Source organism: Callorhinus ursinus, unplaced genomic scaffold, assembly GCF_003265705.2.
Source record: "Callorhinus ursinus isolate GAN/ISIS: 27379988/994484 unplaced genomic scaffold, GSC_fseal_2.0 scaffold13, whole genome shotgun sequence".
NCBI classification, from domain to species: domain Eukaryota; kingdom Metazoa; phylum Chordata; class Mammalia; order Carnivora; family Otariidae; genus Callorhinus; species Callorhinus ursinus.
In genome coordinates, this window is record NW_027397075.1 from 28,049,989 (window position 1) to 28,064,122 (window position 14,134).

Below are 14,134 nucleotides of genomic sequence, written 5' to 3' on the forward strand. Positions count from 1 at the left end.
GCAAATTACATAGTTTATAAGGATCTGGTGTCTAGAATGAAGGATCTACAACTCAGCAACCAAAAATCAAACAACCTTATTAAAAAATGGGAAAAGAACATGAGAAATTTCTCTTAAAAAAGATATACACAATAGCCAATAAGTGTATCAAAAGATTCTCCACAGCACTAATCATTAAGGAAATGTAAACTGATATCACTTCATGCCCATTATAATGGCTGTTACCAAGGAAGGAAAATAATGAGTGTCAATAAGGATGTAGAATTGGAACCCTTGCGCATAGCTGGTGGGAATGTAAAATGGTGCAACCACTGTTGGAGACAGTATGGTAGTTCCTCAAAAAATTAGATATATGATTACCGTATGATCCAGCAATTCCACTTCTAGGTAGATACCCAAAAGAATTGAAAGCAAGGACCCAAATAGATATTTTTATACCAGTGTTCACAGCAACATTATTCACAATTGCCAAAAGGTGGGAGTAATACAGGTGTCCTTTGATGGGTGAATGCATAAACAAAATGTGTACACATGCAATAGAATATTATCCTTAAAAAGGAATGAAAATCTGATAATATGCTACAGCATAAATGAACCTTTAATACATTACACTAAATGAAATAAGTTGGAAACGAAAGGACAAATAGTGTAGGTACGGGAAACAAATTCATAGTGACAGAAAGTAGAATAGTGGTTATGGGGGTCAAGGAAAGGACGAATGGGGAGTTTTTATTTTTTATTTTTATTTTTTTTAAAGATTTTATCTATTTGTCAGAGAGCACAAGCAGGGGGTAGGAGCAGGCAGAGGGAGAAGTAGGCTCTCCGCTGAGCAAGGAGCCTGATGTGGGACATGATCCCAGGACACTAGGATCATGACCTGAGCTGAAGGCAAATGCTTAACCAACTGAGCCACTCAGGCATCCCCAGAATGGAGAATTTTTAATAGATATAGACTTTCCATTGGGGTGATGAAAAATTCTGGAGATGGAAAGTGGTGATGGTTGTACAGTATGAATATACTTAATGCCACTTTATACACTTAAAAAATGGTCAAAATGGGAAGTTTTATATATATATATATTGTATCACACACAAATTGTGCATACACTCATAACCACAAACTAATGGCACACTTCTGCAATGGTTGGTTTAAGAGTGTCAGTAATAGTAATAATAGTTACTAAATTAAAAAAATAAAAAGATCTCAAATCAACAATCTAACATTATACCATAAGGAACTAGGAAAAAAAGAGCAAACTAAGCCTAAAGCTATCAGAAGGAAGGAAGTCAAAATTAGAGCAGAGTTAAAAATAGAGAACAGAAAAACAGTATCAAGGAAATCAAAAGTTGGTTTTTTGGAAAGATCCACAAAATTGACAAACCTACAGCCAGATTGACTTAAGAAAAAAAGAAGATGCAAATAACAAAAATCAGAAATGAAAGTGGGGAAATTATTACCAACCTCAAGTTAAAAGAAAAAGAAAGGAATAATTGTACTTAATAATTGTAACAAACTAGATGAAATGGACAAATCCCTAGAAATACACAAATTAGCAAAACTGACTCAAGAAAAAACAAAATGTGAATAGGCCTATAACAGAGATTAAATCAGTAATAAAAAAAACTTTCCAATACCATATATTTGTATGAATATAGATGAAAAAAATCCTAAAAAATTACTAGCAAACTGCAATAGCATAGAAAAGGGATTATATACCATGACCAAGTGGTATTTATCTCAGGAATGCAAGGATAGTTCAACATAAGAAAATCAATGTAATATACACACACATACGTAATAGAACAAAAGAGGAAAACCATGTGATCATTTCACTTGATACAGGAAGAGCATTTGATAAAATCCAGCACCCTTTTATGATAAAAACACTCAGAAAAATATGGGATCAAAGAACAGGAATAAGAATAGAGGAGTAAGAATAGAACTTCCTCAACTTCCTGAAGGGCATTAATGGAAAACCCCACAGCTAACATCATACTCAATAGTGAAAAACTATAAGCTTTCCTCCTAAGATCAAGACAAGAATGCCCACTTTCACCACTACTATTCTACATTATACTGGAAATCTTAGCCAAAGTAATCAGTCAAGAAAGAAATAAAAGGAATCCAATTTGTTAAGGAAGAAGTAAAACTATCTCAATTTGCAGGTGATATCCTATATATAGAAAATTCCAAGGAATTTACAAAAAAAAAAAAACTGATGCTGATAAATACAGTAAGTTACACAGTATCAATGCACAAAATTCATTTGTGTTTGATTTTGAATATACAACCTAAAAGCAAATTAAGAAGATAATTCCATTGGCAGTAGAATCCAAAAGAAGAAAATATCTGTGAATGAATTTAACCAAGGAGGTGAAAGACCTATACAGTGAAACTGCAAAATTTTCTTGCACTAAATGAAAAGAAATCCTGTGTTATGGATTGGAAGACAATTTTATTAAAATGGCAGTACTACCCAAAACAATCTATAGATTCACTGTATCTCTATCAAAATTCCAACAGCCTTTTTTGTAAAAATGTGGAATATTTAAATGTCAAATTGGTTCTCATTATTAAAGATAACTTTAAACAACACAAGACTAGTTATAATGAAACATTAAATTGTCTGGTGTATGCTAAAAGTGCTATAAGAAGTTGAGACAGGATTGAATAATTCTGTTTTCTCATTTAGGGTCAAGTGACTAAGGTACAAATACCCAGTTGATAAGAACCTTGTCTTCTGAGGCTTTAACAGAACTCTTACAGTGATTCTCCAGTCTCCATCACACTTGTAATGTTTACCTTTGTTTTCCACTCTTTCAGTGCCTTTACACATATCAAGGATACCGTTCCTCCACACACCAGATTCCTGTATAGTCTTAAATATTTCACAATATCTACCAAGGTTTGTAAATTTTATAATATGCCTAAAAGAAAGAATTTTGCAATTATACAGATCAGAGTCTGCGAGCAAACTGCTCCTTCTATACTTTAGTTTCTTCATCTGCAAAACAAGACCAATAGGGTTGTTACAAGGATTGTATCAAATTATGTAAAGCACTTAATACCATGCACATTATGAACTCTCAATAAGAGCTAGTTAATTTTGTAATATAGCAAAATTGGATGCATAATTGTTACTATCTTCTTTTTTTAAAGAACACGGAAAAGTAAGCCTACCCTATTTCTTAGCTTGCCACAGCTATTCAAATTCAAAGTTGTCATAGATGGGATTTTGTATAAGGCCTTGAACAAGGCTTGTTTAAGAGGTCACACCTTCAGCTCCATGAAATGATCTACTGCGATCTTTTTTTAATAATAGAAACTAAAAATAGAAATCTGTTCCTTTCTTGTGTTCTTTCCAGCTAGAAATGCTAAAATAATTTAGAAGTAAAGGAATCTAGAGTTAATTTATTGTTCAGTTTGTTGCATGGACTATGAGATGGTATAACACAATACAATACTGCGAGAGAAGAAATTTATTTTGTTTAGTATTAAAAAAAAATTCACTGTATCGCCAAAAGATAAAAAGCATTTCCATAATTTAGAGTATGACCAAATCACATAAGCCATAAGAAATGATACCCAAAATTTTGAGGGTAGCAGCTTCCAAATAAACAAAGTATTTGATAGATACTTTCAGTTATAATGATCAGTAAAACGAAAAGATGTGCCTTCTGACATATATAGGTGGCTCTGCAATTGTTTAGAATGCTTTGCTTCTAGTCGGAGCTGTCTAGTTCTTTCTCTGGCAGCTTGTTGCTCTGCTAGTTTTTCAATCCGTTTCCTTCGCAACCATCTGTAGAAAGATATGATAAGATCTGGTGAGTATCAACGTGAATACTCTTCTTACTGTAAAGTTATTGCTATAGACTATTAAGGAAAGTTGAATTTCTTTACATTGAAATGCTGTAGTCACAAAAAAAAATTATTAAAGTACTAACGAAAATTTCAGGTTTATCCCCTAGGCTCACACAAGAAAACACGGTCACATTTGCAATCAAATACTTAAAATTAAGTTTGTCTTAAAATGAGACTGCCAACTAAAAAAAAACAAAAAACAAAAACCTGAGTTTTGAGTAATAAACACAATATTTTACATGTGATATAGGTCCTATTCTTTTTTTTAAATATGATTTTCTAAGCAAACAAGTATTTGATAGATTCCAATTAACTTATTTTTTTGCAACTAACTGTATTCCAAAACATGACTCAAATAGGTTAAGAATCCCAGCATGCAGAAATGTTGCTTTCTCTTGTTGGTAGGGACACTAATGTGTTCTTGCTTTTTACTGCATAAAACTGTTCTTCTTTAAAATGGAAATATAAGCCTAAGCATAAAAAAATACCCCAAAAAGGAGGAAAAATCAACATTCAAACAAATTTAAATCTATACACCTTGCTTAGGTAAAATAACTCAAAAATAACTGTATACACACATATGAAAGTGTATGTGGTGCACATGTGTATATATATCAGTCGTTTTCAGAAGTAACCCTAAACAACTAAATGTATCAGAATAGAAGAGACTTAACATCATAAGCCAATGTTGTGTGGTCCCAAACTGGACACTAGTTTGAACAAATTAACTGTAATCATTTAGGGGTCCACTGGGAAAATATAATTATGGGCTGGATATTAGATGAGATTATTAATAAAAATAAGCAGATTACAGAATAGTATACACATATGATCTCAATTGATATTTAAAAATTATAATGTACAGAGAAATATCTAAAAGATATGGACTAAGGTACTGACAATGATTTCTAGGTGATGAAAATGTGACTTTTTCCCCCTCCATTTCCACAATGCACATTTATTGCTTCTCTTATAATATTTATATATGTTTAAAAAGAAAAAAAAGGGAAGAAAGAAGCAAAGAAACAAAGAAAGAAAAAGATAGGAAAGAAAGAAATGAACTTAAAGCAACTGGATTCAATATTCACTACCTCTCCCAAGGGTTACTGGCAAAATTATGAAACTAGGTCTGTTTCCTCACAATTAGCCAGGTAATATAAAGTCTTAACCAGGTAACTGAAAAGATCAGGTTTGCCTTAAATTACCATAATGTGTGCCCAAATCTCTTTTTCAATTTGGTCTATACAGATCTTTCTTCTCAGCCTGAATTTCTTTATAGAAAAATATTTCCTGGGAAATGCGACTCTTTATTCAGTTTTTCTGCGGAGTATGTAGGAATTAGCTGTACACTATCTTTGGCCCATTTCTCTAAAAAATGAACAAAATAAATAAATGGTAGGCTATCAAAGGTTATCAGACAGGTAAAATATAAAATAATTTTGGTATTAAAAATATCTTAAAGAAAGAAAGAATGGTATATAGATATGCAAAATACGGAGCTAAAGAATTTTCTCACACACTTTTTAAAAGTGTGGATTTACAATTGAATAGATACGTAATATAAGAGATAAAATATTTTGTGGGGTTTATTTTCAAGCTTTATTGACTACCGAGCTCTCTGAAAGGACTGTGAGGAGAGGGGAAGCATCTCTGGCCTGGAACTTACTGTTTAAAGGCCCGCTCGCGGCCCTCTGTTCCTTTAAGGAAGAATAAGCATTCCTCTTGCTTTCGTAGTTCTTCTGTCTTTCTTTCTTTCAACTGCTCTTCATGCTTTTTTTTAAGCCATAATCGAAAAGCTTGTTGTGGATCTCTGTTTTCCTGCTGATTACAAAAACAAGCTTTGTAAATAAACCAAAACTACTTTTTGAGGCCCTGCCTATACAGCCATACAAGAATACATGTTCCACTCATCAATTTTTCATAATAATGCCAACCTCACTCCCTGCACTCCTAGTATCTAATCAAAATATATCACCTTTGAATCAGCAACACACATGGACCTCTGTCAGAAAATTCAACACTGAATTCACTGCCATCTGGCATCTTTCAAAACTTATTGAGGTAATCAATAAATGAAGAGGGTTTTTACAGTGATTTGCAAACTTCTCAATGAGGAGCTCTTTGACAAAATAATTTTTTACAAAGGCACAAAAAAATTAAACGGGGTTGAAGAATGATTGGGATAGATAATATGAAGGGAGTTGAGGTCTTTGTAACAATTCCTGAAGGAGCTCCCTGGAATGCAGTTTGAAAGCTAATGATCCAACACTTCTATTATTCATCCTTTCTTCTAAATTCTACCTTTGTTTTTAACTTGTAAGAGCCTCTAACTGCCAAACCCATCTCCAAACTGTAATTACTCTTATGGAGGGTGGCCATAAAGATTTGCAGCCGTAAAAATTTTCTCATAAGAGCCATGCTGATTTTGTGGGAGTAGCTTATTGTATGGTTCCTAGAACTTCATGATGGATACTATCTTCAGGGAATTTTCAAAAGTTGAAAGAACTCTTATTTGGGAGAATAAAGAAAGCAAAGGGACAGATTTGGGGCTGGGGAAAGCATGCCTCATTATTTGGATGCCTGGCTAAAACACAAAGGAAAGGATGCATTCATTTAATACCTTCCCCAAAGAGAAGCTCGATGGTAGAGAGGACCATTTCCTACATCTTGCATTTTCCTTTTATTTTTTTAAGATTTTATTTATTAGAGAAAGACAGAGATAGCGAGCAAGAGAGAGTGAGCATGAAGGGGGAGGTGAGGGAGAAGCAGGCTCCCAGTGGGGCTCGATCCCAGGACCCCTGGGATCATGACCTGAGCCGAAGGCAGACGCTTAACTGACTGAGCCACCCAGGCGCCCCTGCATTTTCCTTTATCTATTACTCACATTGCCAAGTATGTTCCAGTTTAATTTATAAAATTTATGTAACCTAGGATCTTTGATGTACACTGCTGAAGTCTGCGAAGATAACCCAAGGATGACCTAAAGGATGGCTGGAGATGACCAAAAAGTGTTCATTCTGGAATTATAGATCAAAAGAGGCAAGGATTCAGAGGTGAAGAGGACTGACTGGTATCTCTGTTCATTTATTCATTTAGCAGATATTTACAGAGTATCTATAGGCATGTAGGTACTGGGTGGTATCAGTGAAAAAACAAGGTTCCCTCTCTCATATATTCTTCGATTGCACTGTCCAATCCAGTGACCACTAGCCACATGTAGCTATTTAAATAAAGTTTAAAAATTCAGTACCTCAGTCACATTAGCTACATTTCAAGTTCTCAAGAGCCACACTGTGGCTAGTGACTACCTTATTGGACAACACAGGTATAGAGCATTCCCATCATCCCAGAAAGTTGTATTGGACAGTGTTATTCTAGATGAGGAGAAAGGTGGTATATAGACAGAAAGTGAGGGAGTAAGTTATCAGATATCTGGAGATAAGAGTATTTCAAGCAGTGGTCACAGTAATACACAAAGAAGGAGTTCTTAACTGGCTATCATCCCAGCATTCAGCACAGAAGGAATAGGCAAAAAGCCCATCTCCCATTCTTTTCCTGGAAGAAGTCCAACAGCATACTGGAAAAACTGCTGCTTGAGGGTCAGGCTTCTAATTTAGAACGCATCTAAAGGCTAGCTTTCATCTCCCCAAGGACCAAGAAAGCTGTTGGCACCTCTGCTGCTATCTCCCTGTAACCTGCGCTAAGTAGCCAGTATCTCCCATGAAGGACATTTACAAACATCTGCTGTACCCATATTTTTATGGCTGCACCCAAAGAACAGGTTCCTAGGTCACCTGGTTCTGATAGCCACTGGAACTTCCATTCATGAGTACCACAAGATGGTAGCAATCAAATAAGTAGATCTTAATGGGCACACAAATACCGCCCTGCAGATATACACCTGGGCCCTGTGCAGACAGAACAGGAAAAAACACCCATTTCCCAGTTTCTCCTTGGAAAGGGCTTAGCCACATACCTTCCCAGCTGTGCCAGAGGGCCTGGCTTCCATTTAGCCTGCAAAAATACACTACCTGGCACAGATGTCCAGCAGAATTGAGGAGAAATAAGAGCTTTTCAGACAAACAAAAGCCAAAGGTATTCATCACCACTCAACTGCCTTAGAAGAAATGTTGTAATGAAAGAAAAGGATGATAAATAGTAGCAAAAATTTATGAAAGTATAAAACTCACTGGCAAAAATAAATATAGTATAATCAGAACACTCTAATGTAATGGTGGTAGGTAAATCATTTATAACTCTAGTATGAAGGTTAAAAGACAAAAGTATTAAAAATAACTATAACCAAAACAGACTGTTATAAATACAAGATGTTTATGAGAGTCTCATGGTAATCATAAAGCAAAACCATCTAGTAGATACACAAAAGATAAAGAGCAAGAATCAAAGCATACCACTACAGAAAATCCCCAACTCACAAAGGAAAAGAATAAGAGCAGAACAAGGGAACAAAGTAATTACAAAACAACCAGAAAACATTTAACAAAATGGCAATAGTATTTGCATACCTATCAATAACTACGTTAATGTAAATGGACTAAAGCTGAATGGATATAAAAACAAATCCCAACTACATGCTGCCTAAAGAGACTAAATTCAGCTTTAGGACACATATAAACTGAAATTAAAGAGATGGAAAAAGATATTCCAGGTAAACACACTAAAAAAGAGCAGGGGTAACTATACTTATATCAGACAAAATAAATATTAAGCCAAAACAAAAACTTGTATGGTATTACCATAAAAAACAGATGCACAGATTAATGGAACAGAAGAGAGAACTCAGAAATAACCTCATGTGTACATGGTAAATTAATTTTAACAAAGTTGCCAAAAATAAACAATGGGAAAAGGATAGTCTCTTCAATTAATGGATTTGGGAAAACTGGATTACCACATGCAAAAGAATGAAAATGGACCTCCACCATACACTATACAAAAAAGCAACTCAAAACGGATTAAAGACTTGAGTGTAAGCTGAACAACTCCTAAAAGGAAACATTAGAATAAGCTCCTTGATATTGTTCTTAGAAATAATTTTTTTGGGATTTGACAGCAAAGGATTTAAAGAAAAATAAGCAAGTGAGAGGACAAACAAAAGCTTCTGCTTAGCAAAGGAAACCTTCAACAAAATGAAAAGACAATCTGTGGAATGGGAGAAAATATGTGTAAACCACATATCCAATTAGGCAACATGAAAAAACCATCAGGGAATAAACCTCTAATTATCAGGGAAATGCAAATCAAAATGACCATGAGCTACTGTTAGGATAGCTATTATCAAAAAAGAGAGCGAGGGAGGGAGGGAGGGAGGGAAAGAAGGGAGAGAGGGAGGGAAAGAAGGAAGGAAGGAAGGAAGGAAGGAAGGAAGGAAGGAAGGCAGGCAGGCTGGTTACCAGGGGCTGAGGAGTGGGACAAATAGGGAGAGGTTGGTAAAAGGGTACAAACTTGCAGTTGTAAGATGAAAAATGTCTGAGGATCTAGTGATTAACTTGTGACTACAGTTGATTATACTGTATTATATAATTGAAATTTGCCAAGAGAGTAGAACTTAATATTTTACCAAAAGAAAAAGAGTAAATATGTGAGGTGATAGACATGTTACTCAATTTAATGGGGAGAATCCGGGCGCCTGGGTGGCTCAGTTGGTTAAGCCACTGCCTTCGGCTCAGGTCATGATCCTGGAGTCCCGGGATCGAGTCCCGCATCGGGCTCCCTGCTCGGCAGGGAGTCTGCTTCTCCCTCTGACCCTCTCCCCTCTCATGTGCTCTCTCTCTCTCTCTCATTCTTTCTCTCAAATAAATAAATAAATAAAATCTTTTAATGGGGAGAATCCTTTCACAATGTATATGTGTATCAAATTCTCATGTACACTTTAAATATCTTAAAATTTTGTCAATTATACCTCAGTAAAGCTAAAAAAGAAGACTTACATCACAGACACAAGAATGTAAACTTAAACAAAAAACAACCTCAACTCTATGAATGGGCTTAATAGTAAACTGGATGCAGCTGAAAAAAATGTCAATGCCCAAAGACAGATCAATAGAAATTATGCAAACTGAACAAAGAAAAATATTTTTAACTTTTTAATTTTAATTTTAACAGAACCTTAGTAACGTGAAATACTAGCAAATCTTCTAATGTATGTGAAATTGGACTTCCGGAATAAAAAGAGCAAGAAAATGGAGCAAAAAAAAAAAAATTGTAAAAATAATGGCGGGGGGCGAAGATGGCAGAGGAGTAGGGGACCCTATTCCAACCGGTCCCCAGAATTGGTCTGGATATCTACCAGACCACTCTGAACACCCACGAAATCAGCCTGAGATGTAAGAAGATAGAGCTGCATCTCTACAAACAGAATATCGCAGGTGGTTGGTTTCAAGATACGAAGCAGGGAGCCGTGATTCCACGGGCAGATATCAGAGGATAAACGGCAGTGGGAGGGAGCCTGGCCGTGGGGATCCTACACCACCAGTGAGCAATACCTCCCATGCTGGGGACGGGGCACAGACTCACAGACCAGTAGTGGTGGGGAAAGGACTTTAGACAGAAACCAGAGCAGCGGAGCCACGCATGCAAACTGGGGGCAGCTGGCGGTTTTAGAAGCACAAAGGGCAGAGACGTGCCCCCACCTGGAGGTGAGGACTGGGAGCGCTGCTGAGGGGCACACAACCCAGGAGGCTGCAGTTTATAGCAGCATAGACAGAAATGGAGACAGTGTGGCCTGGAGAGCTCACTAAAGAACAGACTGTGATCTCTCTGCTCTGAGGCAAAGGGTTAGAAAATGTCTCTTCTACTCTGACTCTCGAAAGAGATGCGGAGACCCACCAGGGAAAGCTGCCAGAGAACAAAAGCCCCAAAAAACTGGTTTTCACTGAGCCCATCCCCCGCCACAGGGGGCAGGGCAACTCTGCCCAAACATGGTTGTCTGAGTAACAGTACAGCAGGTCCCTCCCCAAGAAGACAGGCTGGGAGAACAAGAAGCCAGCAACCCTAAGGTCCCTATAAAACAGGTACATCTTGTTTGGGTTGCAGTCAATAATTTGGACTCTATACATTCCCTCAACCACCCCTCAACAGAATGACTAGGAGGAGGAACCCCCAAAATAGGAAAGACTCAGAGACTATGACTTATGCCACAGATTTACAAATGGATTCAGATATAACCAAGATATTAGAGATGGAATTCAGGCTAGCAATTGTGAAAACAATAGCCAGAATGGAGAAATTGATTAATGTCTCTAAGGACAGAAATGGAAAGTTGAATTGGCAGAACTTAAAAATGCTATCAGTGAGATCCAATCTAATCTAGATAATTTAACAGCTAGGGTAAACTAGGCAGAAGAACAAATTAGTGACCTAGAAGACCAATTAATAGACAAAAAGGGAAAAGAGGAGGCCAGGGGGAAAAAACTCAGAATCCATGAAAATAGAATCAGAAATAAGTGACACCATGAAACGTTCCAATGCAGAATTATTGGAATCCCTGAGGGTGTGGAGAAAGAGAGAGGACTAGAAGATATATTTGAGCACATCGTAGCAGAGAACTTCCATAATCTGGGGAATAAAACAAACATTTGTGTCCTAGAGGCAGAAAGGACCCCTCCCAAGATCAAGGAAAACAGGCCAACACCCCAGCATGTAATAGTAAAACTCGCAAATCTTAGAACCAAGGAAACCATCTTAAGGACAGTAAGGGGGAAGAGATTCCTTATGTACAGAGGAAGGAACATCAGAATAACATCAGACCTATCCACAGAGACCTGGCAAGCCAGAAAGGCCTGGCAAGACATATTCAGGGTACTAAACGAGAAGAACGTGCGGCCAAGAATACTTTATCCAGCAAGGCTGTCATTTAGAATGGATGGAGAGACGCAGAGCTTCCACGACCGGCAGAAACTGAAAGAATGTGTGACCACTAAGCCAGCCCTGCAAGACATATTAAGGGGGTTCTATAAAAGGAGAAAGACCCCAAGAGAGATATACAACAGAAATTTACAGGGACAATCTATAGAAACAAGGTCTTCACAGGCAACATGATGACAATAAATTCATACCTTTCAATAATCACTCTCAATGTGAATGGCCTAAAGGCTCCCATAAAACGGCACAGGGTTGCAGACTGGATAAAAAGACAGGACCCATTCATATGCTGTCTACAAGACACTCGTTTTGAACCTAAAGATACATCCAGACTGAAAGTGAAGGGATGGAGCTCCATCTTCCATGCCAGCGGACCTCAAAAGAAAGCTGGGGTAGCAATTCTTACATCAGACAAATTAGATTTTAAGATAAAGACTGTAGTTAGAGACAGAGAAGGACACTATATCATTCTTAAAGGGTCTATCCAACAAAAAGATCTAACAATTATAAATATCTACAACCCCAACATGGGAGCAGCCATCTACATAAGCCAACGGTTAACCAAAGTAAAAAGTCATATTGATAACAATATGTTAACTATAGGAGACCTCAATACTCCATTCTCAGCAATAGACAGATCATCTAAGCAGAAAATCAACAATGAAACAAGAGCTTTGAATGACACACTGGACCAGATGGACCTCATAGATATATACAGAACATTCCACCCTAAAACAACAGAATACTCATTCTTCTCGAGCACACATGGAACTTTCTCCAGAATAGACCACATACTGGGTCACAAACCAGGTCTCAACTGATACCATAGTCTGAGATTATTCCCTGCATATTCCCAGACCATAATGCTTTAAAACTGCTTCATCCTTCAGAAAGGATGAATACCCAAGCGCCCCTAATCTTCTCATTCTCAACACAAACCATCAGATACATTTCTCCAGTCAATTTTCAACATCTTCACCTGGATGTTTCATAAGTACCTCAAACTCTACAAGTGAAAAACTGAAATAATAGTTTCCCCCACTCAGTGTATTATCTTCTACTGCTCCAGTGAGTGGCACCAACATCCACCAAGTTGCTCAGAAGAGAAACCTGGTATATTCTCTTTACATCTCATTCTCACTCACACACATATCTAATTAATTACAAAACTCCTTCAGTCGACACTTCAAAACATGTCTTAAATTACTCACATCTCCCTCCCTCCCTGCTTCCCTCTCCCTCTCCTGTTACAATTCTAGCCCAAGTCACTATCATTTCTCACCTCATATACAACTATATCTACTTTCTACTTGCTCTCCCCGCCTCCACTCTTGCCCCCTTCAATCCATTCAGTCATAGTAAGGCGTATCTAATGTATCACTCCTCTGTTTAGACAATTTCAGTGGCTTCCCATAACAGGACTGAAGACAAAATCATTACAGACTCTATCTAACATGCCACATGATGGGAGTTCTGCTCCCTCTCCAGATCTTCTCACACTTACCAAGTTATTTCCTGTCTTAGGGCGTTCATGCATATTCTCTTGACCTGAAACAAATTCCTCTCAGTCTTGGTCTAATTTTTACTCCTACTTTCACCAACCAAGAAGAATCTTCCATGAACTACCCATACACATTTATTTCCCTCATTATGATCTCTCATAGCTCCTTTCATTTTCATTGCACCCATCACTATTTATAATTACAAATTTAATATATATATATAGTTTTTCAATCCCTACTAGCTGAGCTCAGGAGTACATTTTCATGCATGGAACAGCATCCGTCACATAGGAAGCAGTTAAAAATATTTATTTAACAGATAAAATTTTTAAATTGGCATTTCTTTAATTCTAGCAGATTTGTATTTTTTTCATATACTATGGCCATCTGTATGTATTCATATGTGAACTTTCTATTCATATCCTTTGCCCAATTTTCTCAATCAGAAAATTCAAAAGTTTTGCTTTAATAATATAAATATTAATAGTAACAATAACAATTACGACACCTACTTAAAAAATCCTCACCAGCTTTTAATGGAAATTATATTAAATATAAACTTGGAGGAACTCAAACCTTTATAGTATTTAGTCAATCCACGCAGGAATAGCATAGGTTGTTTCCATTTGCCAAAGAACTCATGTATTTATATTTATCCCACCCATCCAGAAATATTATATTTGTTTTCATTTACCAAAGTCATCTTTTTTTGTCCTTTGCAAAGCTGTATTGTATTCTCCATAGAGATCAGACACATTCCTATTTAGCTCAAAGTATTTTATATATTCCTATATTCCTTCTCCTTTTATATTTTTCTATGAGGTTTTTGCTATAGGAAAACTATAAATTTTTTATGTTTATAATGTAAATACCCACTCTGTTAATA

General features: G+C 36.6%; 1 protein-coding gene across 9 annotated transcripts in view; it reads right to left on the reverse strand.

Annotated features, from left to right (window-relative positions):
• Window positions 1–2,432: 2,432 nt before the first annotated feature.
• The window catches only part of CCDC181 (coiled-coil domain containing 181), a 68,107-nt gene continuing 56,405 nt past the window's right edge, over window positions 2,433–14,134 (reverse strand). For 6 of the 9 annotated variants that reach the window (XM_025877793.2, XM_025877792.2, XM_073899969.1 and 3 more), the window contains exons 5-6: window positions 5,529–5,683; window positions 2,434–3,800 (exon numbers count right to left, since the gene is read on the reverse strand). In XM_025877793.2, coding sequence (XP_025733578.1) covers window positions 3,641–3,800; window positions 5,529–5,683 — 315 coding nt within the window. In that variant the 3' untranslated portion in view covers window positions 2,434–3,640. Of the gene's footprint in view, window positions 3,801–5,067; window positions 5,231–5,528; window positions 5,684–6,756; window positions 6,880–14,134 lie in introns of those variants that run through there. The other 3 variants (XR_012380526.1, XM_073899970.1, XM_073899975.1) reach the window with 3 other exon arrangements.